The sequence below is a fragment of the Sorex fumeus genome, unplaced genomic scaffold (genome assembly GCF_029834395.1).
Source record: "Sorex fumeus unplaced genomic scaffold, SorFum_2.1 ptg000010l, whole genome shotgun sequence".
In the NCBI taxonomy this organism is placed as follows: Eukaryota; Metazoa; Chordata; class Mammalia; order Eulipotyphla; family Soricidae; genus Sorex; species Sorex fumeus.
Window position 1 is genome coordinate 25,278,377 of NW_026606067.1, and position 25,805 is coordinate 25,304,181.

Sequence of the window (25,805 nt, forward strand, 5' to 3'; positions counted from 1 at the left end):
GGGAAGAGCTCTGCGGTGGGGTGGGACAGCGCGAGAGCGGGCGCGAGAGAGCAGCCTCAGGTGCTGCGCGCGAGTCCACGAGCACGCGGAAGAGATGCAAAGAGAACTGGGTTACAGGGGGCAGGGACCTGCCTCGCACGCGGCCGGCCGGGGTTCGATCCCCGGCGCCCACGCGCACCGCGGGGAGGGATCTCTGAGCGCAGAGCCAGTGGTGAGCGCCGAGCATCGCCGGGTGTGGCCCGAAAGCCAAAGGAAAAAAATAGCGTTAAAAATCGGGGTAACGAGACAAGAGCGAGAAACTACTCCAGCCTTACAAGGGGGTGTGGCCCGAGTGGGGCCGTGGGAGGCTCGGCCGGGGGCTCGGCCGGGCGGCCGCGGGTGGAGGCGGGGAGAGCCGCGACACCCGAGGCCGGGGTGGGCGGGGCTCGGACGCAGGGGGCGGTGCCAGGTCGGCTTGGGCGTGTCGGAGGAGTGTCGGGGGCGGGGCTTCGACGGCGCCCGGGCGCGCGGCGCGGGCGCGGGGCGGGGCGGGGGCGGGGCGCGGGCGGGCCCGGAGGCGCGGCGGAGGGCGGCGCTAGGACCGGCGGGCGCCGCGCCGGCCCCCGGGCGCTTGATAAAGCGGCGGCGGCGTTTGACGTCACGGGGAGTTAATTTTAAATCAGAGCAAGATGGCGGAGGGGGCCGAGGCCGCGCGGAGGCAGCCGCCGCTCCCGGGCTTGCGGCGCCGGCGGCCGGCCAGCGAGCCCAGCGCCGCGGCCAACCACGTCTCGTCCACCAGCAGCCTCGGTACGGGCGGGGGCGCGGGCCGCGGGGCGCGCGGGGCGGCGGCGGCGGCGGGGCTCGGGGCCTATGGCGCGGGCCGCGGCGCTCGGGCGGCGGGGACCGGGCGGCGGGGACCGCGGGCGGCGGGGACGGCGGGGACCTTGGGCAGCGGGGACGGCTGGGACGGCGGGCGGCGGGGACGGCGGGGACGGTGGGGACCGCGGGCGGCGGGAACGGCGGGGACACCGAGGGCAGCGCCAGGACCGCGGGCGGCGGGCGCCGGGGACCGCAGGCGGCGGGGACACCGCGGGCAGCGCCAGGACCGCGGGCGGCGGGCGCCGGGGACCGCAGGCTGCGGGACACCGCGGGGACGGCGGGCGGCAGGGACGGCGGGCGGCGGGTCGCGCGCCGTCACCCGAGCGGGGTCCCGCGCCCCGCGCTCCCGGCGGCGCAGCTGCGTTGGCAGCGGGCGCGGGGTGTGTCCTCGCGCCCTGACACCCCTATTTTTAGGAGTTTGGTATCTGATCTCCCGGGCCCGGGTGGGTCGGGCGCCCGCGGCCCGAGGGGGAATCTGGGCGACCCTTGAAGGAGAAAGTTTCTCCCGGGCGTGGGGGTCCCGGGGGCTGGGGCGGGGGGCGGCGCGGGAAACGCCCCGAAGCCCGGAGCAGCTGGCAGAGGTGGGGCCACGCGGTCGAACCCGGCCGGCGTTTTCTGTCCCGTCCACCCGGCAGCCGCTCAGCTGCCCTGGGCCCGGAGGCCGGGCGGGCTCCCGAACCCAGACGGGTGGCCCCTCCCCACCCAGGGCGCCGGGGTGCCTCTACTCTTTGCTTTTCAGGTCTGTGTTTCTGTTTTCTGTCAGTCCTCCCTCCTCCTGGCCTTTGGGCCACGGCTTTGCTCAGGACTTCGTCCTGACCTGAGGCCAGGATTGACCCAGGCCGGCGGCCAAAGAGGGCGTTGCTCCAGGCTGGCCCCTTCCCTCCTGCACCAGCTCTCTGGCCCGCGGATTTATTTATTTTTTCTCAAGGCAGCGTTGTGGGTGCAGTTTTTGTCTTTTAAGTACTTGCCTTATTAGGAGAAGCATAACTTTGGGGCTCCGTCACCGCTCCCGGCCCTTCTCTATGCGTGGGACCTTGAGCAGAGAGATGCCTTTTGGAGATGTCGATGAATCCAGCACCTCACTTATTTCTTAATTTTTCAGTGTTTGAGTCACACCTGGCGGAACTCACGGTTGACTCCTGGTGGGCTCAGGGCACCCTGTGCAGTGCCAGGGATCTAACTCGGGTCAGCTGTGTGCAAGCCTGACATCCTACCCCCTGTGCTTGCTCAGTGCCAGCTTTCACTCTTCCTGGAGCCTTTCCCAGATGACTTCCTCTCCTTGACAGCCCTTCTTCCTCAGAGCTGGTGTTAATATGTCACAGCGTGTTCGTGTGTTGAAGCAGACACATGCACACACACAGAAGCACTGATTGTGGAGGCAGCTTCTCTTCTGTGCTCTGCCCAGTTAAGGCCCAGATTTTCCAGGGGGGTGGGGGGGGGCCACTCCAGGGCTCTTGGAAGAACTTGTGTCTTGTGAGAGAATCCTTGGGCTCTTAGGAGTGGAAGATTTTTGCCCCGATGAAAGGGGCATTATATGACTTCGTAGGTTGGTGAGACTCTATGAATTCTGGCACCAAATCCTTTATTTCGGGGAAAGAGAAAGGTAAAAGATTCTGATTTTATTTTGCCTTGGAGTGTGGTTATTTCTATTGTGAAGGGGCTTTAAATTCAGGTGAAAGGTTTTGGCTATTTACAAGTGAAAGTGACTTTCTTGACATTGTTAGACTTTTCTAACGGAAAGAAAGGCCTTTCTTTGCTTGTATTCAGCAGTTGCTAAGAAAGCCTGGATGGCTGTTGGCCTATTTGTTGGTAGAGTTTAAAACAGGGCTTGGGAATTTAGTTGCAAGGTGCATCCTTAAGAAAATAGTTTCTGCTCACTTGGGGAACCTGTCAGACCCACACAATTGCCAGCAAAGCCGTTTGGCAGGTTCTGGAGCCACAGGCGGAAATGCAAGGGGCGGGCACGGGCAGGGGAGGCGAGCCAGAGCTCTGGCGAAGACGCTGTCCTGGCCGCGGGCCGTGCGCTCTGCCCTGGCCTGGCAGTCCACGATAGGACAGCGGGGAGGGCGGGGAGGGCAGGCAGGGAGGGCGCTGGCCACGCACACTGCCAACCGGGTGCATCCCCGACGGTCCATATGGTTCTCTGAATGCAGAGCCAGGACGTGACCCCTCTCCACAAAAGCAAACACCGGACAGTCGCCAAGGAGGGTGAGGTGCTGAGTTTCTAGCCAGTCCAGGTGTGCGCTTCGCATTCCCGGCAGGAGCGTGGGAGCGGTGAGCCCCGGGCAGACCCTGCCACCCCCTCAGCTCAGCTCTGCATCGTCCTCAGCAGCCTCCTGACTTCTCTGGGCCTCAGTAACGGAGCCAGAAAAACGCACTTGCCTGCCAGAGGAAGGCGCGGGACCGTGCTTGGTGGAGCCCCATAGAGCATGTCTTTAACATCACGCCTTGGTCTTGCCTTGAAGGAGTTGAGATGGGGGGTGAGGGCGCTGGGATGCGCCTTTGGGTCAGACGCCTCACTCAGGTCACTGCTGGCACTCGGCAACTTGGGGTGTGCACGGACCTCTTTGGTTTGAAATTTTCGTGGAGATGGTGGGGGAGTGGGTGGGTCTGACTCAAGTGGGTCACGCAGGAGAAGTAGGCGGGGAGTTGTGCAGGGGAGCGGGGAGGGCGGCATTGGAGAGAAGTGGGAATAGTGCAGTCAGACCTCAGTTATGCTGATGTGGAGGAGAGGAGGGTCAGAAGTGACTGCCCAGACAAGTACAACTAATTCTTCCAGGTGCTTCTCTTTTGGGGAGGTTGGTTGGTTGGTGGGGTGGGGTGGTGACGGTTGGGGGTAACTCCAGGCTTTGCTCTCAGGAATCATCCCTGGCAGTGCTCGGGAGACCGTATGGGTTGCTGGAGATAGAACCTGGGTTGGCTGTCTGCAAGGCAAATGCCCTACTTGCTGTGCTGTTGCTCCAGCCCCTCTTCAGATGTTTCTGTGTATAGCTGTGAGGTTGGTTCTAAGTGTGGGTGATAAGAACGATCAACATTTTAGGAATTACTTTTTTCATTTGGACTATACCCAGTGGTGCTCAGGACTCACTCCTGGCGCTGTGTGCAGGGTCACTCCTGGCATGGCTTGAGGGATCATATGGGGTGCTGAGGATCGCACCTTCTCTTCTACCTTCTGGTGTTCTGTGGGGAGGAGCCCTGGGGAGAAGGCTGGGCACGCCAGTGCTTGGCACCTCTCCCTGGAGGTACTGGGGATCAAACTTGGGACCTTGCACAAACACGGCGGCATGCACTTTGCCCTCTGAGCTGTCTCCCTTCCCTGGAAGCTCATCTCTATGTCCTCCTCCCAGGTGGGGGAGGTCAGCGCCTTGACTGGCCAGGCCACTGCCTTCTGACCACTGCAGGCCCATCGGGGCATCCCTTGCTGACCTGCCAGGAGAACCATCGTACAGTTTTTATTTTTCTGGCACCAGAATCTCCAGCAGTTCCTGAGAACTCGCTAGTGAAATACTTAACTGTTGAAAGATGCTTATCTCGGCTCATACGTCCATCATTTCATTGCGCAAATTATAGTACTTTGATTCTAGGCAAGCTGGATGATGGAGGTGGGGAGGAGGCGGCCGCATAGTCCCCTCAGGGTCGGATGAGCTGGCGTGCTCCAGGGTTTGGTAAACTTGACCCTTGTCTGCAAGGTCGAGGAGCAGAGAGGCTGCCAGCTGGGAGCCACGCGCTCTGCTGTGGGCAAAGGTTCCCTGCAGAGCTGGGTGAAGGTTTAAGTGTATCCCTGCCTGGATACTGTGTTCCTGAATCCTGCTGTGCTACGGGGCTCCTTGCAGGGACAGTGAGTGCTACAGTGTGTCTGTTTTTGACTGCTTTTGGCTGGGGCTCACAGTATAGAGCCCAGGCTCCTCTGTTGTGTCTCGAATAGTAGTTTGGGTTTTGGATCACATCTGGCTGTGATCAGCACTTCTGACTCTGTGCCCAGGGATCAGTCCTGGCAGACTTGGGGCCGGGGCATCAGCCTGGGTGGGCTGTGTGCAAGGCACGCATTTCACCCTCTGTTCTGTGGCTCCCACTGTGTCTTTCCAAAGGTGAGACCGTGAGGGCTGGAACTGGTAAGCTGACAAGGTGCTCCCGTGACTCTCCCAAAGGGTCCCCCAAACACCACCAGGAGTAAGCTGGAAGCCCTGAGCACGTCTGTGTGTGGCCAAAGAAAGAGAACTTGAACTAAGAAATTTTAAATTAAAACTTTTTGGGTCACACCTGCAGGTACTTACAGGTTCCTCCTGGCTCTGCACTCAGGAATCACTCCTGGTGGTGCTCGGGGACCATATGGGATGCCCGGGTTAGAACTCAGGTTGGTTATGTGCAAGGCAGACACCCTTCCCGCTGTACTGTTGCTCCAACCTCCTTAAATAAATGATTTTTGCCCATGAATAAAATGTCCAAGCATCTCATCTGTTTTCATTTTGATAAATCTGCATCTTACAGGCTCATTTCGGTCATGTCGCAGAACAGAATCTCACAGTGCCCACACCAGGGCTGGGATTCGATGGGGCTCAGCTTCTTAGTTTGAGGGTAAGGCAGCTTCCAAGAGGAGCACTAAGGGAGGGGAGAGGTGGAGCGAGTGGGGGGAGCGGGGTCCAGCGGGGTGAGCAGGGGTACGGGGGGCTGCCTCTCTTTGTTGAGGAAGCACATGGGCGCTTGGCGGTCTGTGGCCCAGAAGCGTGGCTGAGTGATGGGCAGGACGCACTGGCCTGCGGGGCTGCCGGGGCTTCCCCTCCCGTGAGGCGGTGGGGAGACCGTCTTTCACCAGACCCGTGGCTTTGAAGTCTGGACGCCTGTGACCTTCGGGAGGGACTCAGTGTGAGGACCAGGGAGTAATACCGGCCACAGGAAATGGCAGATCGATACCTCGGACGGCAGTTCCTTTGGTTTCTGTATTTAAACTATAAGGTTTATCTAAATGGACTGGGCACATATGAATATATTTTACACTGCATTCATTCTGTCATCATCATTTTGATTCATACTTATTTCTTATGTTTAGAAAAGAGAGAAATACTCTCTAACATTTGTTATAAAACAGACATTTTGTTTTTGGGCCACACCAAAAAAGTGTGCTCAGGACGCATTCCTGGTTGGCTCAAGGGACCATATGGGTCACTGCATACAAGGCAAGCACCCTGCCCTCTGCACTACTGATCCGGTTCCTATTATGAAACTTTAAAAACAAATAGCAAAATGTTAAGAATTGAACAGTGTAGACCCTCTGTTCCCAGCGTCAGCCCACTGCTGACCTTTTTTTGGTGACAGCTGGCTCTATGCTCAGGGATCACTCTAGGTGGGGCTCGAACCTGTGCCAGGGAGACTCCCTCCCCGCTGTCCTGGCTCTTGGCTGCCCTGCCTTCCTGCAGAGGGCCCTGGTCTGTCTCCCTGCCGCGGGGCGCCTGGCCCACTGCTGCCCCAGCTTGGGTGGGGGCCTCATTCCAGGTTGAATGGCTCCTCTTGACATGCTGGAGGGGCAGAGACATATCTGGAAAGTCACCCTGGTCCTTGGATTTGGGGCAGAGGGATGTTATCAATAATATCTTTAACACTTCTTTTTGTCAGCTTTTTAACTCGTTGAACTGATGGGAACTGGCCCTGTGGGGTTTTGTCTGGGGCTTGGAGGGCAGGAAGGTGGCAGGCCCCGTGATATGCCTCCAGAGATTCGGAGGGCGTAAGAAGGCTCCACCGAGGAGGGCCGCGGGGCCCCTGCCCACGCCAGCACGTGGGCTCTTGCCTTCTTCTCAGGCTTTTTGCTTTTTATTTCAAAAGCAGCAAATCTATTGTCAACCCTCTACAAACAATGTTCAAATGTAAAAAAGTCCTTTTCGCTGGACCCGTGCTGGCGGCAGGATGGGTGCGTGGTGCGGCCAGTGCAGTGAGCTGGGCACGGCCCTGATGGCCAGCCCTTTGGGGAGCTGCTGTGCAAAGGGGCTGCCTGGAGGAAGCGTTGAGTCCTGCCCAGCCGGCCTTCAGAATGGCTGCTTGGATGTAATTGAGGAAAATGATGAACTTATTCTGGTTGCTGACGGTGACACCTCCAGGGTCCTCTGGACAGTTCTCTGAGTAGCCAAGTGTTGCCCTTGGTTTCACTCCTGGCTCTGTGCTCAGGGATCACTCCTGGAGGGCCTCGGGGACCGTATGGGGTCCTGGGGATCAAACTTGGGTCTGCCATGTGTAAGGCAAGTGCCCTGCCCACTCTACTGTCTCTCCAGCCCTGCGTTTGGACTTAACTGTAATTTTTTTATTTACTTCGTAGCTTTCTTCATTATCTTTTCACATGTGATTAAGTGACCTCTGCAACATGGTTATTAAATGACATTATGGATTTATTTTTTTGTGGTTCTGTAATCATGTATTATGGTTAATATATGTATTAAATCCTGACCTTTAGGACAAGATCTCAAAAGTGGAGTTCTGGGGGAAGTAGCATAGCTATTGGCTTTCAAGGAGAGGCTGTCCATCAGCAGATACCTTCAGAAACGTTGAACTCAGTTCTCTGCGGGGGTGAGGTTGGGCTTTGTTTAAAGTATCTCTGTCGGGGCCGGAGCAATAGTCCAGCCGGCTGGGTGTTTGCCTTGTACATGGCTGACCAGAGTTTGTTTCCGGCATCCCATATAGTCCCCTGCACGCTGCCAGGAGTGATTCCTGAGTGCAGAGCCAGGAGTAACCCCTGAGCATCACCGGTGTGACCCAAAGAGCAAAACAAACAAAGAGAAACCAAGCTCTATTTACACAGTGGGTGTTACTGTTTAAAAACAAGTATCATCAGAAAGGGGAGCCTTACTGCTTAATTTTCATTTTGGGGGTTACGAGTTGATTCAGAATTTTATTTTATTGTTATTTGTTGTTTGTTTCTTTGGGTCATACTTGGCAGTGCTCCAGGCTTACTCCTGACTCTGCCCTCAGGGATCACTCCTGGCTGGGCTCAGGGGGCTCTAGGCAGTACCAAGGATAGAACCTGGGTTGGCAAGGACAGCAAGCACCCTGCCCGCTGTACTACATTTCTGGTTCTTGATTTAAAATTTTAAAATGGTAGCTAAATGTGGTTTCTTTCTTTTTGGGGGGAGGGGGCCACACTTATCGATACTCAGGGCTTACTCCTGGCTCTGTGCTCAGGGATCACTCCTGGCGGGCTCGAGGGACCATATGGCATGCTGGAGATTAAATTTGGGTCAGCCGTATGCAAGGCAGACCCCCTACTCTCTATACTATCTCTCCAACCTGTGGTGTCTTTTAATTAATTTGAGTTTCAGATTATTTGGCCATCTCTGTTAGTGTTTCTGTTACTGTTTTGTTAAAAACCCTCAGGAAATTTTTTTCTGATTTGCTTTTAAATTTCGTGGTGTTTTACATGAATATGTCTTTTATAGGAAATCTAAAATGGTTTCTTATGAGTGTTTTTCTTAAATTGGTAAAGACTTTCAACTTGCTATTTTAGTGCCAGTTTCTTCTGAATCTAGATATATTTCTGGAATGTTTTTGTTTTTTGCTGTTTTAAATTCTTTGTGGAAATTGTATTTCCCTGGTGCTGGAGTGTGGGGACCCGCCAGCCCCACTGGTGTGGAGGGAATGCCAAGGTCAGTGTGGGGAGGGCCAGAGACGTCAGGGGGCGACTTGCTGTGCTGGACCTGCCCTTTCCATCCTGCCTGCAGGGTCATCTGAGTGCAGCCCCGCCCCCTGCCCCCCAGTAATCTCCACCAAGCTTCATCTCTCTTAACCTTAGACATTTGGTTTTGGGGTTGCGCCACCCCCTGGCGTGCTAGCTTACTCCTGATTCTGTCTCAGGGATCCCTCCGAATGGGGCTCAGGCCATACGGGGTGCCGGGGATTAAACCCAGGTGGGGCACGTGCAAGGCAGACGCCCTCCCTGCTGTGCTGTTGCTCCAGCCACAAACCCTCCACATGTGTTTTGTTTTTAACAATGTATTGAATCACCGTGAATTATAGGCACAAAGTTATTCATGATTGCGTTCCAGGGGTCCAGTGTTGGAGCACCAGCACCAGCCCTTCACCAGTGCCCCAGCCCCCCGCCAGCTGCCCCTCTGCCGGCACTTTCCCCTGTTTGTTCCTGATAGGGCTTCAGGCGTGGCTCTTTCCTTCCCTTCTCACCTGGTCCTGGTCCAGAGTGACTGCGTCCCTTTGTCATTGTCGCGGTGGTCCCATCCCTGACCTAGACCCTCCTGCACAGGACAGACTTCCCACTCAGTCCCGTCCCGCTCTGTTGTCTGGATTATTCCCGCCCCTCTCCGCCCCCCTCCCCCGCTGTGTCTCTTCCTGCAGGGGCTCTTGACAGCTGCCCAAGCCAAGGCAGCTGTCCCTGTACTTGCGGTCGCTGGGTCCCTGTGCTAGGAAGTGCTACCGACTGTCCCCAGAGCACTCTGGGAAGTGGGAAGTTCCTGCATCGCCCTTTAGGAAGCCTGTAAAGAGGGATATGGGAGTGCTGGGCCCAGAGAGATGGCTCCAGCCACCCCCCCCCCCCCAACCCCAGGCTCAGCACCCACCCCCGCCCAAAGACTCCGTCTCACTGTTCCGCATGGTCCCCCGCGGGTGCTGACTGCTGCCTTCTCTGCCTGGCCCTGCCGTGCAACTGTCCCTTCTCTGGCCACCCCTGTCTTCCTGCCAGTTCCTGGAGCACAGCTTGGATGCCCTGTGTCCAGGGACGCTGCCCGGCACCCTCTGCCTCAGGCCGGAGGCTGGCCTACCCCAGGTGTCCAGTGGAGAGTGAAGCTCGAGTTCGCTCACTGCCTGGGAGGGCTTGGGCACAGCCCCTGGGACAGCGTGGGCAGCACCGGGAACGGGCTGTGTGAGCGCCTCCCAGGGAGGGGTTGTTTGACAGCAGGAGCTGCCCAGACAGGGTAGGAATGGACAGATGCCCCCCATGGCTTTTGGTTTGGGGGTCGCAGCGCCAGGACTTCCTGAAACAAGGCTGACTCCTGGCTCTGTGTGCGGACCCTTGGCCGCTTTCTAGCTGTCGACTTGCCGCGGCCCACCTGTTCCCTTGGCAGAGCTGGGCGCTGGCTGTGCGTCCTGACCCGGCAGGCCACGGAACGTGGGTCCTTGCACACACTTCCTCGGAGCCGGGGCCTCCTCTGTATCCGCAGGATGAATGACTTCCGGGATGTCTGGTCCCCAGGCCTCAGGAGTGGTCTTCGAGCCTGATGTGACGAGGGAGCAGAGCCCAGAACCCCCCGGCCCCCACCCCAGATACACAGGTACAAAACTGTCTGTGACTGGGTTTCAGTCATACAGTGCTCCAACTCCCGTCCCTTCGCCAGTACACGTTTCCCACCACCAGTGTCCCCGGGTTCCCTCCCGCCACAGCACCTCTCCCTCCCCCGCCCCTCTTGCCTCTGTGGCATACACCTCTCTCTCTCTCTCTCTCTCTCTCTCTCTCTCTCTCTCTCTCTCTCTCTCTCTCTCTCTCTCTGCGCCCCCCTCCCCCGGCACTGTGTTTGCAGGACAGATGCCGGAAGGGATCATGTGTGTCCCTCCCTCCTTCCAGCACTCAGTTCTTGTCCAGTGTGATCCGTTCCAATAGCCACTGCCCTGGTGCTCCCTCCTGTCCTGAGCGCCCCCTCGTGGTGGCTTCCTGCCATGGGCCAGCGCCACGCTGCGGCCCAGCTACAGAGGGTGAGCTTGGACCATCGCCAGTTGCTTAGTGCTCACTCCTGGGGGGCTCTGTGGGGACGATACATGGCCCAGGGCCAAAGCCGGCTCTGCTGTGCGCAAGGCCACGCTTCCCTCATGGAACTGTCTCTCCAGCCCCCCAAAGGGGTTTTTAAGAACTCGTACTGCAGGTCAGTGGGTAGGTAGATGCCTTGCACACGAGGTTTTGTCCCAGATACCCCAGGTGGTCCCCCGAGCATCTCTGGGAGTGACCCCTGAGCACAGAGCCAGAAGTCAGCCCTACCTGATCATCCCAGAGCTAGGAATGGGCACTGTGGCCACGGGACAGGCTAGGTTGGGCGTGATATCGCTGCCCCTCACCCAGCCGGCTTCCCTGTGGAGTCAGTTCTGACCCAGTTTTGGAGTGCTTCATTAAAAATGATTGTAGCGTAGTTCAATCTTGTAAAATGGCAGAGAAAAATGAAGTTGGTGCCCGCATGCCGGTGGCAGGTGGTCCTACGCCCTCAGATCTGCTCCTGTCGGGCCGGAGCCACCCCGGAGTGCTCAGGGCACTTGTCTCGCACATGGCCAGCCTGGTTTGATTCCCGGCACCTTTGGTCCTCTGAGCCCGCCAGATGTGACCCCGAGCATGAGCTCCAAAGCAGGAACAGAAAGAGCCGTCACAGGCCTTCGAAAGGACAGGAGCAGCGGAGTCCAGCCGGGGGTTCTGGCTGGGCTGCAAAACCTGTTTTCTAGTTTTTAAAATCATCTTAGCATTTTTCGTGTCCCCTCCCCCCATGAATAATAACATAATATTGTGTTGCTTTTGAATTTTATTAGTAAGTGGCTTTAAACTGTGTGTTTGTGAATTTTCTTTTCCATTCTGTAGTGACTTTGAGGCTTTGAGGTTTATCCAGTTGTACACATTTAGATTTACTAATTTCAGTTTCTTATTTTGTGGTTTACTCAGGGATCTTTAGATTGTTTCACGGTGGTTTTTTTTTTTTTTTTGGTGGTGGGTTTATGTTTGTAATTACAAACAGTACTGTAGTGAACCACCAGCCTCGTCTTCCTGAGTGCATATGTGAGAATTCCTGTAGCACAGAAATATTTACCCAGACAGGAAATGAAAAGTTCTGTGGGACAGAACAATAGTATGTTCTTCTCCCCCATGTTACTTAAGTCAGGTCAGGAGAACCCTCCACGGTGACCTGGGAAGAGATTTTCTGTCAGACTTCCCTTTAGACAAAAACCAAGAAGAGGGTCCCAGAGCTGGTACGGGCTGTGGCCACCTACAACCACCCCCAGTTCAGTCCCTGGTGTGTATTTTCCCAAGGGCCGTGGCACTCTGTCTCTCTCTCCTGCCGCTTGCGTTCGGGGTCTCCACTTCCCCCACCCTGGGGAGGCCGACAGTGATGGGCAGGCGAAGGAAGGAATGAGGGCCAGGCTGGTTGGTATCAATCGCAGTTTATTCCAATCTCCTCTCCATTCTCCTCTGATTCTTGGTCGGTCGGTCTGTCTGTCTGTCTCTCTCTCTTTCTCCTCCTCCATCTTGCATCCCCCTCATTCTCCTTCCGGCCTAGTTTATATAGCAATCAAGTAGGGTGGGGATACAAAGGTGGGTTAAGCATTAACAGATCAACAAAGAGAGGTAAGGCCACTCCTCCAGGAGACAAACTCAAGAACACAACCTCATCTAAGAAGATTACTAGGAGATCTGATCGTCGATTTGCTCGAGCGGGCCCAGTAACGTCTCCATTGGAGACTTTGTTGTTACTGTGTCTGGCATATCGAATACTCTCGGTAGCTTGCCGGACTCTCCGAGAGGGGCGGAGGAATCGAACTCGGGTCGGCCATGTTGGCCGCTTGTAAGAAGGTGAACGCCCTACCGCTGTGCTATCGCTCCAGCCCTTTTATCAGGGCCTTATCTGCTGCTCGAGGGTGGGATTCCACTCAGGGTGTGTTGCTTTCTTCTTTCCCCAGCTAGTAAATCACTTAAACAGTTGTAGTAAATCTACTTCTAATATTTCTAGCAATGTCATTCTGTTTGAGCACAGTAAGTGATATATCAAACTTAAAGTTTGGTTCTTCCTGAGGACATTTCACTATATATATATATATATATATAGATATATATATATATATATACACACACACACATATATGTATATATATATATATATATATATCTCAGACCTCAGTCCTCAGGCCAGGTTAGTCTTCCCAACCTCAGCTGGGCCCTTATCCAGTCACCTCTTTTGGTTCATGACAGAGTTTGTCCATGACTGTGCTCTTGACTTATAGCTAAGTATTGTGGTGCTTTGGCCTGGCCCATTTCGATGCCAGGGTAGCTCATAGCTTGCCCTGTGTCCATTTAGTCCCTCGTCGGGACCCTGCTTTTGGGGTGCTAAGGACTAAGGGCAACTGAGTTAAGAAAGCAGTAAATATTATTTGGAGTCAGTTATTATTTGGAGTAAATATTATTTGGAGTCAGTTAACTTCCAAGTTACAAAAGCATAGCATTAACTGTCTTCCTGTGTCCATACAAAAAGGACATTGCTTTAAAGTTGTACCGTAGCACTGTTCTCCCGTTGCTCATTGATTTGCTCGAGTGGGCATCAGTAACATCTCACAACAAATTGTGAGACTTGTTGTTACTGTTTTTGGCACATCGAATACGTCCTGGGTAGCTTGCCAGGCTTTGCCGTGCGGGCAAGCTACTCTCAGTAGCTTGCCGGGCTCTCCGAGAGGGTCAGTGGACTCAAACCCGGGTCGGCCATGTCGGCCGCAAGTTCAGTGTCCTTAGAAGGATCTGACCTTACAAGTTAACAGAATGTGATTAGGGGAAAAGGCGAATAACTGGTTGGGGAGGAGAGTACAGAGAAGAGTTTAGATAAATGGGAGTGACTCAGGAGCACTGTGATGAGTGTAACCCAATAAACCTAAGCTCCCTGTGGCAAGGGAAAAAGGAAAAACCAATGTTATCCTGCACCTGGCACCAGGTAACATCCTCCCAAGTCCCACCAGGAGGGATTGCTGAGCACAGAGCTAGGAGTAAGTCCTGAACATTGTCAGGTGTGACCCAAAACAAAAGAAAAAAAATGTCGAGAAGAGTATTAGTGAGGATTTGGAGCCTCAGAACCTCAGTAGAATTTTTGGGATTCTGTCTTGCTCTCAGAGTTCCCCCAGCTGTCACTTATTCTGGCTTCTCTTAATTACTCAGTGAAATTCACTTTCACAAGCTGCAACATCCTTGAAATGTCTGATTTCAGCCTCCAGCCTGAGCCCTGAGTCTTTTGCCCATCACCTGCCTTGGATGGAGAGTCAGCCCAGCCTCACCCAGGCCTCTTGGGGCCTCATCTTCTTGCAGAAAAGAATTTCAGGAGCAGTGAAGTAGAAACATTTTATTTGGAGGTTTTGGGAAAGGGGAGAGGGAGAGAAAGGCAGAGAGACTGCGGGCTTCTCCAGAGATGGAGAGAGCCCCAGTACCCGTCTCAAGAGGGGAGACGCGGCTGCCACATGGGCTCAGGGCAGTATATGCTGGTGAAAGTCTTATCAGGCCTTAGTTCCTGTGTCTGCCGGGTGGGCTGTCTGCAGCCTTGGGGCTATTGGTTTTATTACTTGCTAGGAATTCCATTGCCATGGGGGCCCTTCCCTGTCTGCCTGCCTGCCTGCCTCTACAGCAGCTTACAGGAGTGTGTGTGTGTGTGTGTGTGTGTGTGTGTGTGTGTGTGTGTGTGTTTCTTGGCACACCCAGCGTGCTCTGGGCTGACTCCTGACCCTGGCAGTGCTCTGGGGTCCTTATGGGATGCTGGGGATTGAACTCGTGCAAGGCGAATATCCTCCCTGTTGCTCTGGCTCCAAAAGAATGTTTTTGGGGCCTTCCCAGTAGCACTCAAGGGATTGTGGCGGTGCCGGGGGCTCACGGGGTGACATCTGCCGTGCTTAGAGGCCCAGGGTGCAGGGTCCAGCCGGGGGTCTGCCGCAGGCCCCCAGGCCCCTCAGCCATCCCCCTTCTCCCAGCTTCACAGTTTAACCCCTCAGTACACCCAGGCTCTAGCGTGTGTCTAGAAACTGGTTAATGATTGATAATAAGTTTGAAAAAAAATCTTTTTGTATATTCCCTTGTAGTCTGTTTCTCAGGTTATTTCGATAAATGCATTAGAGCATGTTCAAGCAGACTGTCTCCGTGTCTTTAACTGGGAAGAGCGAAAATCGGTGACATCAGCCCTGTTACTATGGAAACAGGAGTAGAGTTCTGGTGGAAGAGGCCGCGATTCTTACAGGAGCTCCACTTTGGCTCCTGACTGGATAGTAGTGAAGGCAGGGGCGGAATTGCACCGAGGATGCTTCACCGCGTTTAAAGCCTGCTGATGTGGTCGTGTGTCGTGGCTGCCTGGGGGACAGCTGGTAGCCGGCGTCCCCTCACCTGCGTGCCCTGCTCTGTGCCCGAGAGATCTTGCTCTCTCAGCTCTTGTTCTGCTGGGGTTGTCTCCTGTGGTGCTCCACAGGCCTGGGGCCCCCCCGCTCCCTCTGGCTGCTGGTGCTCACCCCCCTCATCCCCCACTCCGGGCTGGGATGTGATGGGACCCGCTGCCGCAGGACCCTTGCACTCCATCGACTCTCTCCCTTTGGCTTTGGGGCCACACCCAACAGTGCTCATGGCTGACTCCCGGAACTGTGCTCAGGGACCACTCCTGGAGGGGCTCCGGACCATTTGCGATGCTGGGGACCAGACTGTATTATCTCTCCAGCCCTATCTGGTTTTTTGTTTTAATTTTTTTGGACACACTGGGCGGTGCTCAGGGCTTGTCCTGGCAAGTGCCCTACTCGCCATCCCGTCTCTCCAGCCGCCCTGTTCTTAATGGCATTGTTTCATGGGCACAAATGGTGAGCTAAGACCTTCCATTGCAGTATCTGATTGTCTAACAACTGCTTCTGTGCTTTCAAAGAAGAAGTATTTTCTTGAAGTGCGCGCTTGCATCTGAGTGTTTTTGCTGAAAGCCGTGCCTTCTGGGATGGGGTGTGGCGCGGCCTCACTTGGCTCCGCTGTGCGAGCTCGCTCCGGCGCCGGGTCTGGGCTCACGTCTGTGAAGCCGCACGTCTCGCCCTGCTGCTCTGCTGAGGCCTCCTAGCAGTGCTCCCCACTCCTTCCTGACTGGGCCAGTGGCTGCTGTCAGCCCCCCCCCCAGCCGGACCCCAGAGAGCACGTGTCCGTCAGTTGCCCGCCCGGCTCTGTCCAGACGGACACGTGTTTTCCTTGCCCTTAAGTGTGTCAGGTCAGCCACATCCCCTCCAAAGCCTTGTGATGATAGGAGAGATTGAATCTTAAGTCCTCAGACTGAATTTTAGCCGTTTGCTCTAGAACTGGGATGTTCCCACGTGTCTTGGTGTACAGGCCCTAGGGAATGTTGCTTATTCTGTTGCTTAGAGTACGCGTAGGGCCGAAGTCCTTCTTTCCCAGCGTGGAAGCATCTTGGAGTTCTGTATGGGAGCGCCAGTGACTCCATCAGATCTTTTCATACTTGTTTCTCTTTGGGCCACATGTGACAGTGCTCAGGGCTTGCTCCTGGCTCTGTGCTCAGGTCACTCCTGGCGGGCTCGGGGGACCACATGGGATGTTGGGGATCTAGCTGGAGTCGCTGTGTGCGAGGCAGGTGCCCTTTCCCTGTGCTGTCTCTGGCCCCTCTCTGTTTCGGGTTTGTAAGCAAAATGTCCTCGTGTGGTTAGGTACTGAACATCTTATCAAAGAGCAAATTTGTCACACTGAGAATTCAAAACCCAGTTTCCAGAACCTATTGAGGTTGAAAGGAAGGCCCGTAGTGTGCTCAGTGCTGTGGGGCGTGCAGTGCTTGGCGGAACCCGGTCTCCTGCACCGAAGGCCTGCGCTCCAGCCCTTGGGCCCCTCTCTGGCTCTAGGAAAAAGACGCTAAATTGGATTTCAGCAGTATAGACTTGGTGGAAGCCCCAAGTGTTTCATCCGTTGATTATGGAATCTGACCTTCCTGTGTAATTATTCGCGAAGGGCATATTAATGAGAATTTCCCCCCTGGAAAATAATAAACTGGTGGAATTGCTTTATCTCTCTCTCTCTCTCTCTCTCTCTCTCTCTCTCTCTCTCTCTCTGTGTCACAGTATGTGTATTTTTTATAATGCATTTATAGAGCCCGGCAAGCTACCGAGAGTATTCGATATGCCAGACACAGTAACAACAAAGTCTCCAATGGAGACGTTACTGGGCCCACTCGAGTAAATCGACGATCAACGGGAGGGCCTTTACCTTTATTATATATATAAACACAAAATTTACATCTATAAGTAAACATGTGCCTGCGTGTGTGCTTGGTTTGGGGCCCATACTCGGCAGTGCTCAGGGGTGACTCCTGGCTCTGCACTCAGGGATCACTCAGGGATCTGCTTGGAGGACCCTGCAGGATGCCGGGGATTGAATCTGGGCCCATTGTGTGCAAGGCAAGAGTCCTACCTGCTCTACTATCTCTTCAGCCCCTGGGTTTTATGTTTTTTAAATCTGCCTTGTTGAAATAAAAATTATATAAAATTCACTTTTTAAAAGTACGGGCTGATGAGTTTTGACAAATGTACAGTTTTGTAACCGCCGCCTGCGCACTCGCACTCCTATGGGACGGTTCTGTGGCTTCATCCCTCCCCAGGCGCTGCTGCCTGCCTCAGAGCCACTTCTCGGGCCCCGGGGGTCTGTTTCTGGACACCTTAAGCTCTGCCGGGGCAAGAGTGTGTAAGTCAGCATTAGTGCTTGCAAGAGCACGTATTTCTGAGTGTGGGGTGGGTTTAGAATGTTTCCTTCCTTGTCATACTTGACCTTGTATTAGATGGACATTCATAAAGAACCTAAACTGTGTATCTGACACAGACACACATGATCATGTAACAGTTACGTGTACTATTGATCTGTTTCCTGACGGAGTTTTTCTTCATGAAATGGAGTTGATGGAGAGCCTCGTGTCAGGCCGTTCAGAGAGTGGGATCAGGTACATGTCAGGATACGCCCTTCTCCGGTAGAATGTGCTTTTGCCAGCAAGTGTAGGAGGCCTACATTATCCAAAGATTATGCCTGAGTCTGTTATCATCTGGCGTCTCCTTCCCTCCCTGGTGCGCTCTGGCTAGTGCCAGCGCTCGTGGAGAAGCGTTTCTCTTCAACACTGCTTTGCTTTTCCTGTCAGAGGCCCAGGCTGCTCTGCTCAGCTCCTTTGAAGGGCCCCTAACTGTAGGGTAACGTTGGGTTTGTCCTTCCAGCCTTGCTGCGGGAACTTAGGTTTATGGGGTTACACCCATCACAGTGCTCCCGAGTCACTCCCATTCCTCTGTTTATCTGTAAGCTCTTCTCTGTGCTCTCCTCCCTAGCCAGTTAAATCACCTTTTCTCCCTAATCAGATTCTGTTAGCTTGTAAGATCAGATCCTTCTAAGGACACTGAACTAGTATTGTAAGTTACGTCTTTTGCATAGTTTACCTTAAAGCGGTGTCCTTTCTGTATGGACACAAGAAGACAGTTAACATATGCTTTTGAAACTTGGGAGTTAATTGACTTCGAATAATATTCATTCTCGAACATCTGCTTTCTCGACTGAGTTGCCTTTAGTTCCTAGCACCCCAAAAGCAGGTCCTGCTGAGGGACTGAATGGACCCAGGGCAAGCTGTGAGCTACCTAGCATCGAAATGGGCCAGGCCAAGCGCCATAATACTTAACTGTAAGTTAAGAGCGTGTTCATGGACAAACACTGTCATGACCCAAAAGAAGTAACTGGATAAGGACCCTGCTGGGGTTAGGAAGACTAACCTGGCCTGAGGACTATGGTCTGAAATAAATAAGATGTCCCCAGGAAGAACCAAACTTTAAGTTTGATGTATCGCTTACCATGCTCATACAGAATGACATTGCTAGGAATATTAGAAGTAGATTTACCACAACTGTTTAAGTGATTTACTAGCTGGGGAAAGAAGAAAGCAACACACCCTGAGTGGAATCCCACCCTCGAGCAGAGCAGATCTCCTAGTAGTTGGAGTAATCTCCTTAGTTGAGATTCGTCCTTAAATTAATCTCCTGGAGGAGTGGCCTTACCTCTCTTTGTTGATTTGTTAATGTTCAACCCACCTTTGCATCCCCACCGAGGTGATTGCTATGTAAACAAGGCTGTAAAAGCAGAGGGGATCTAGGAATGAAGAGAGTGAGATGGGAGAGTCTGGGAGAGGCAGAGATGGAGTAAATGGCAACCAGCTTGGCCCTCTTTCTTCCTCCGTCCGGCCCTGGCAACAGCTGTCCCAGGGCGCCCGCGAACACATCCTTGCACGTGTATGTTTCTACACCTAACAGCGATGCAGGCGGGTTCCGAGGCTCTGCCTGGTCTTTCCCTTCTGGCTTCACTGAGGCTTGGCTTTCTGAAAAACCATTTTGGGAATCATTTTTGATTTGGGGTTTTTGTTCTTGGGCCACATCCAGCAATGCACTCAGGAGTCGCTCCTGGTGGTGCTCAGAGGACATAGGAAATGCCTTAGGACTTAGGAAACGCAGGGGTCAAAGGGTCGAAGCAGGGTCGCTGTGTGTAAGGCAGTGAACACCCTCCCCGAGGTCCTGTCACTTCTGCCCCTCCAGCAATGGTTCTGGGTGAACTTCTAGGTAAGTGACTGAAAACTCTTCGCACACTTGTGACTTGAGGCCACACTTCCCACACGTTCCCAGAACATCTTTGTTTGTTTGGGGGCCACACCTGGTAGTGCTGGGCTTATTCCTGACTATGCTCGGGTTCCCTGCGTGCCGGGAGAGGGAAGCCCTTCTGTGTGAGGCTGTGCCTATGTGTTGCTGGGGGCAGGTGCGGGTGGGGGCCACTAGTTCGTTGCCTGTGATCTCTGGGTCTCCTCCCAGTCTTGGTTGGAGAGAACCACCTGGTTTCTGTAGGGGACCGCAGGAACTTTAGGCTTTTAATTGAAAGTTTCACTTATTTTTTTTGAGTTGGGGGGCGCCACACCTGGCAGTGCCCAGGGGTCACCCCGGCTCTTCTCTCAAGGGTCATTCCTGGTGGTGCTCAGGGAACCACAGGGGGTGCTGAGAATCGAACCTGGGCTGGCTGTGTGTAAGGCAAGCGTTCAACCTGTTGTCCTATTTCTGGCCTTAATGTTGCGTGTCCTACTGAGTGTCTGCAGTAATTTTTTTTTTTTTTTTTTTTTTTGCTCTTTGGGTCACACCCGGCGATGCTCAGGGGTTACTCCTGGCTCATGCACTCAGGAATTACTCCTAGTGTTGCTTGGGGGACCATATGGGATGCTGGGAATCGAACCCAGGTCGGCCGCTTGCAAGGCAAATGCCCTCTCCCCTGTGCTATCACTCCAGCCCCTGCAGTAAATAAATTGAGGTGCCTCACGCTAGCTCATACAACTGGATTCCTTTCAGCATTAAATCCTCCTGTATGAGGTACATAGTGTGTGAGCTCTGAAATGTGCAAATCCATGGAAACCGTTGTTTATTCGTTTCGGTTTTAGGGCCTCGCCTGGCAGCCTCAGGTTGACAGCTGGTTCTGCTTGGTGGTCACTCTTGAGACCCTTCCCCACTTTGAGTGTGTCTTTTTTAAAAATTTTTTTATTAGTGAAACACCATGAGGTACAGTTGTAGACTTACAAATTTTTGTGCTTGGGTTTCAATTATACAATGATCAAGTACTCATCCCTCCACCAGTGCCCATTTTCCACCACCACAGATCCCAGTATCCCTCCCACCCCCCATCCCCTCATCCCACCCTGCTTCTGTTGCAGGGCATTCCCTTTTGTTTTCTCTCTCTTTTTGGGTCCTGTGTTTTGCAGAAGAGGCATTGAGTGGCAGTCATGTTTGGTCTATAGTCTCTCATCACGCATTTCCCATCCTGGGAGGATCCTCCTAATTGAGTGTGCCTTTAACTTCAAGCGGGCGCAGAGAGGACTGGGGTGACCTGCCCTGCTTGGCTCTGGCTGCCCTGCCCTTTCCTTCGCATTCTGGTTGCTGTGATGCTCCAGGCTGTCCGGTTCTTGCCTGGTACCTGGACCACGTCCACCTCGGTGTTGACTTCCCGTGTCAGGTCTGGTCAAGCCTTGAGCAGTACTCTGGAGTAGCCTGGGGAGTGCCTAGGAGCCGTTCCTTTTGGCCGGGGTGGGGGTGCTGACCCCTGCGTGTGAGACTGTCCCTTGGCTCTTGAAGAGCCGCCAGAGTTAACTGAGGGTTTGGGTACAGAGCTCAGTTGCTCGGCGGAAGGGGAAAAAGTTCCTTGGAGGATTTATTTGGAATAAACTATAGTTTGATTGCTTTCAAAGTGCTTTATTCTACTTGGTTCTCTTTCTTCATGTTTAATTTTGAATTGATATACTCTGTGATCAATACATTTATTGCGGATTTGTAGCACCTTTTTCTTGTATTTACTTGTTATTAAGCTTGAAGTTTGCTGACAAATTTAGGTCGATCCTAATGTCCACTATTGTTGGATATATGGATTTAGTAGATTTAAGATAAAGTGTTTAATTGAACATCAGTGAAGAAGACAGGTGTTGGGCCAGAGAGATACTAGAGCGGGTGAGGCACTTGCCTTGCCTGAAGCTGACCTGATTCGAACCCTGAGCACCTCCCGGGAGCACTCCGGAGTGCTGAGCCAGGAACAGCCCTGAGCACAGCTGGGTGTGGCCCCAGGACCACCTGCCCCCCATGTCCCCCCCATGGTGTTAGAAATGCTTTTTAGACAGTTTTAGGTTCATAACAAAGTTCTGCAGAAATTACAGAAAATCACGTGTACCCACCCCGGCTCACCCACACACATCCCCCACCCCCTCCCTGTCAGCCGCCCGTTCCCAGGAGACGTCTGTCACAGTGGGTGAACTGTCACCGTACAGCACTGTCATTGGCGCCTCTGGCCCCATTTGGGTCGGCTCTGATGGTGTGTCGTGGCTCAGGTCACAGAGGAGCGTTGCTGAGAATAGGGTCTGCTTGTCCATCCATGCCCTGCCTCAGTGCCCAGCACTGTGGGTTTAGTGTGCCGAGACGCTTGTGTCCCTGGACCCTGCTTAGTGGATCCTTGAGTTAACTGGGAGAGAGTTGAGGTGAGGCAAGTGTCCTTCGGCTTGCCACGGGCTGATGGGCACGGGTTCCGCAGGCCTGTGTCAGTGGCATTAGGGGGGCTGACTGCTCCCTGGGTCTGGCTTGTCACTCCCCACCGCCGCGTCGGGACTGTTGAGAATGACCCGCGAGAGCTGGGGACAGTAGCGCGTGTTCCTCGGGGGTCCAGGAACTGCGCAGCCGCTGGGACGGGGCTGGGATGGGGGCTCCTACTGCCGGGTTAAGAGTGAGGGAGGAAGGAAGAAGGTGGAGAGAGAAATGTGCTGCTCTAGCCAGCAGGACCGCGGCGCTCTTGGGCCGTGGCAGCTGCGAGCCCGGGCCAGGCAGCCGAGGAGTCTGGGGTGCCCCATGCTGGTTGGGCTGGCCAGCCCTGCGGGACAGAGGAGGCCCTGTCCAGACTCCGCTCTGATCCAGCTGGATGGCGTGGTCTCCCGTGCCCGACAGCTTCCAGGGCTAGGTGCCCTCGGAAAGTTCCTTTTCACGCTGTGGAACAGTTAGGAAGGATGAAACCTGATGGAGGAGGAGGTGGGTCCCCTCTTGAAAAGTCACCAGTGAGGGTGGATGGACCTGGGTGCGCCGTGCCTGTCAGGCTGCCTTGTTACCTGGCTTTGGATGAGGACCAGATGTGCCTCCTGTGTGTGTGTGTCTGTGTGTCTGTGTGTGTGCATTTGTGTACGTATGTGCGTGTTTTTGTGCATATGCATGTGTGAGCAGTTTTGCATATGTGTGTGCGTTTGTGCATGTGTGTGCACATGTGTGCGTGTGTGCGTGTGCATGTGTGTCCCTGTGCATGAGCGTGTGTGTGTGTGTGTGTGTGTGACTTTCCCAGGCCAGGCCCCCTGCCTGCGTGGTCCGAGAGCCCCTCGGGCGTGAGGACACAGGCCGGCTGTGTCTCTGCTCAGGTTCCCGCTAACTGCTGCTCTTCTCGGCGGGAGTGTGGTGTTGGGTTCAGAACCAGCCGGCAGGTGCGCAGTATGACATCACACTGACTCTAGGCCTGCTTGGCACAGCACTAGGGTCTTGTCATTTTGGGATGGATCTGCTCTCGGAGTTGCTGGAAAGTGACTTCCGGGGATGGAGTGTGCAGCAGGCGGGGTGGGGGGCGGGCACGCACCCGGGTGCTGGGGCTTGGTGGGCACGGAGGGAGCCCTGTGGGCCGGTTCCTCCGTGAGTGGAAGGGCCAGCGACACCCGCCAGTGGCCCTGGGCTGGCTGGAGAGTGTTGGCGGGGCAGCCGTCCTGCGCTCCCCTCCAGGATGGAGGAGCCCGCAAGTGCCAGGCCGGGGGGCTGGGAAGAGCAGGTGTGGAGACCCCTGGATGTTTTGGGGTGCATTTTGGAGGCAGCGGCGGGCGCTAGGGGGCATGCAGGAAGAGCAAAGGGGGGTGCTGCGCTGGACACTTCGAGTCTTGCCCAGGACTTCAGGACCAGGCGGGGCGAGGGGAGTGGCCGTGGTGGTCGGTGGGGGGATGGGCCGGGCAAGGCGGTGGGGGTGCGGGACGGGGCCAGGGAGGGCGCTCATTAGACCAGCAGGCCTGCGTCTGGCCGCCCAAGGTCAGTGCCCTGTGAGGGGCCCTTCACGCCACACTGCCAGTGGGGACTCGGAGACCCCTGCCCCTGCCCCAGCCCCGTCCTGCCAGAGCCACTTGGTGCAGTGGGGGGCGCCCAGCGCTGCTGCCTTCCCTCTGATGCAGGGGTTGGGCGTTTCGCTCCCCAGGCATGGGTCTCACCCTTTGTTCCTGTCACCCCAGGCTGCCCACTCACCTGTGACCTGGCCCCTTACTGAGCCATAGGACAGCGGGCACTGGCCTGCCCGGCACACTGGGCGGCTGCGTCCAGCCCTGTGGCCTCTCAGGCCTGCTGGCCATGGCGAGGCGGTCCCTTGCGGGTTCACAGTCTTCACTCTCGAGGGAACCGTGGCCACCTGAGCCCTCATTGTGCGGCTGCCTTGTCCTCACTGTTGACATCCCTGGTACCGTCTCTGGAGCTCAGTTGTGTGTCCTCCTGGGCATGTCTGGGCACAGTGGCTCTGACTGTTGGCTATGGGATGGTGGCCACCCTTGTCTCTGTGGGCAGCACTCAGCATGGCAGTGTGGTGGGATGGTGGGACCTGCCCGTGGTGGAAAGGGACAGGCTCCACACCGCAGGGCAGAGCCGCCCCGCCTGTCTCTGGGAGGAGCCCACACCTGGGCTCTGGTGGACAGCGGTCTCCCTACATTGGACTCTGGTGTCCGGGGAGAGGGCAGGACCGCAGGCGCCGCAGTGGCTCCCGTGTGTGTGTGTGTGTGTGTGTGTGTGTGTGTGTGTCCGGAGTGGGAGGCTGCTGGCGGGGAGAGGGTTAAGGGACCCTTGAGGGGGGGCTGGGCGTGACCCTGAGGACGAGTAACCTCCTTACTCGGGCTCTCCCTGCAGGTGAGGACTCCGGGGAGGATGAGCTGCTGGGCTCCGAGGAGGCCGTGCGGAAGCCCTGTCCGGTGCAGATCGTGCTGGCGCACGAGGACAGCCATGACTTCGAGCTGGACGCGGCGGCGCTGGAGCGGGTGCTGCTGCAGGAGCACGTCCGCGACCTCGGCATCGTGGTGGTGTCCGTGGCCGGCGCCTTCCGGAAGGGGAAGTCCTTCCTGCTGGACTTCATGCTCCGATACATGTACAACCAGGTGAAGAGCGGGCCCCGCCGCCCCTTGGGGTGGTCTCCATGGACTGCGGCCCGGAGTCGGCCTCTGCTCGCTCCCTCCCCCCTGCTGTGCGCTGTTCACCAGGCTTCCTGAGCTCCGCGCTGGTGGGCTGGCTGCCCCCGTCCCACGGTGCACCCCTGATGCTGGGATTCACCCGCACCGCTCGGCCTCGTGCCGTGGTGGGCCCGGAGCTGACCCTGGGTTTCTGCTCGGACCGATGCGTCTCCCTCCGCGTTCTCTTCGCCCTGCCTCTGCCCTCCCTGTTCCAGCTCGCGGCCAGCTGTGCTCAGGGTTACTCCTGGTTCTGTGCTCAGGGAGCCCCTGGCTGCGTGCCAGGCCAGTGCCCCTACCCTGCGGACGGTTTCTCCCCTCCCCTGGCTTGGACCTCTAAAACAAACCGAAAATTCCAGAGTGTTTTCCAGTGGTCGGGACTTGGTGGTGGTGTGTGGGGGGGTGGGATTCGATAAGCAGAAAGAAGGAATCAGGTGTTGGGCACATGAGGGAGGGTCGACTTTGGGCCCTGAGGGAAAGGGTCAGGCGTTGGGCATATGAGTCTGGTGTTGGGCCTTGTGGGGGAGGGGGGTCAGGCCTTGGGCACTTAGGGAGGTCTGGCCAGCCCGGCACTCAGCAGCGTGTCTTTGCGGCCCGTCTTGGCCTGTCGGGCTGGCCTTGGGCTCTCCTTCTCCATTCTGGGGAGTTCCCCTATGTGGCCCCCACTGTGTCCCCAGTGTGTCCCCTCAGGCCGTCCCTGGGAGCCAGAAGGATCTCTCGGTTGGTCCTAGCCTCTCAGGGACGAAGTGGCACATGTCTGGGATGGGGGTTCCTCAGGCGGACCTGGTGTTTCCAGAGGGCGCGGCTGTGGGGAGCGGCTGCACGTTGGCGGGGAGGAGAGCAGAGAGGGGACACGGCCTCGGTGCGGGCCGGGGTCTCCTGCGCGTCTGCCCGTGAGTCTTGGCTCCTGGGCTGGTGTCTGTGTGTCACCCGACACTGACCCACTGCCCTTCCGTGAGGGACAGCTGTGTGGGCTGTATGGGTGGTGTGGGCTTGAGCCTGCTGACATCCAGGGGCGGCTGTGGGCCGTACGGTGTCTTGGGAGTGGTCTTGGGACCCGCAGCCCCTGTTCCGAGGGCCGGCCACACCACAGGTCTCCTGGTGGGACTGGAGGCTCTCGCCCTCCCTGCCTGTCCCGCCCCGTCCTGGCCCGGCTGCCCGCCCTTTCCTCTGTAAAGGGGGCTGTGCCCCCTGGGCCCTTTCTCAGACAGCCCTGGAGCTGCTCTGTGCGCAGTGGAAGTAGGTTTTATTTGACTCTGGGAAGAAAAGCAGAAGCCTGGGTGGGGGGCGTGGCGGTGCTCGGGACTCAGGAAAATGGGTTTTTCTTCGCAGAAGTTCTTTTCCTTCCGGCCTGAGATGGCGCAGAAGGGGAGGCCTGGGGTGGAACCAGCTTCTGCTGTGACCCCTGAGCACTGCTGGACATGGGGCCTCCTCCAGAAAAATACCCACCCTCTTCTTTTTTCC

The 25,805-nt window shown here is 55.8% G+C and overlaps 1 protein-coding gene across 2 annotated transcripts in view; it reads left to right on the forward strand.

Moving 5' to 3' along the window:
• Positions 1 to 628: 628 nt before the first annotated feature.
• The window catches only part of ATL2 (atlastin GTPase 2), a 39,202-nt gene continuing 14,025 nt past the window's right edge, over positions 629 to 25,805 (forward strand). For both annotated transcript variants that reach the window (XM_056110503.1, XM_056110502.1), the window contains exons 1-2: positions 629 to 786; positions 24,028 to 24,272. In XM_056110503.1, the coding sequence (XP_055966478.1) occupies positions 669 to 786; positions 24,028 to 24,272 (363 nt within the window). In that variant the 5' untranslated portion in view covers positions 629 to 668. The remainder of the gene's footprint in view (positions 787 to 24,027; positions 24,273 to 25,805) is intronic.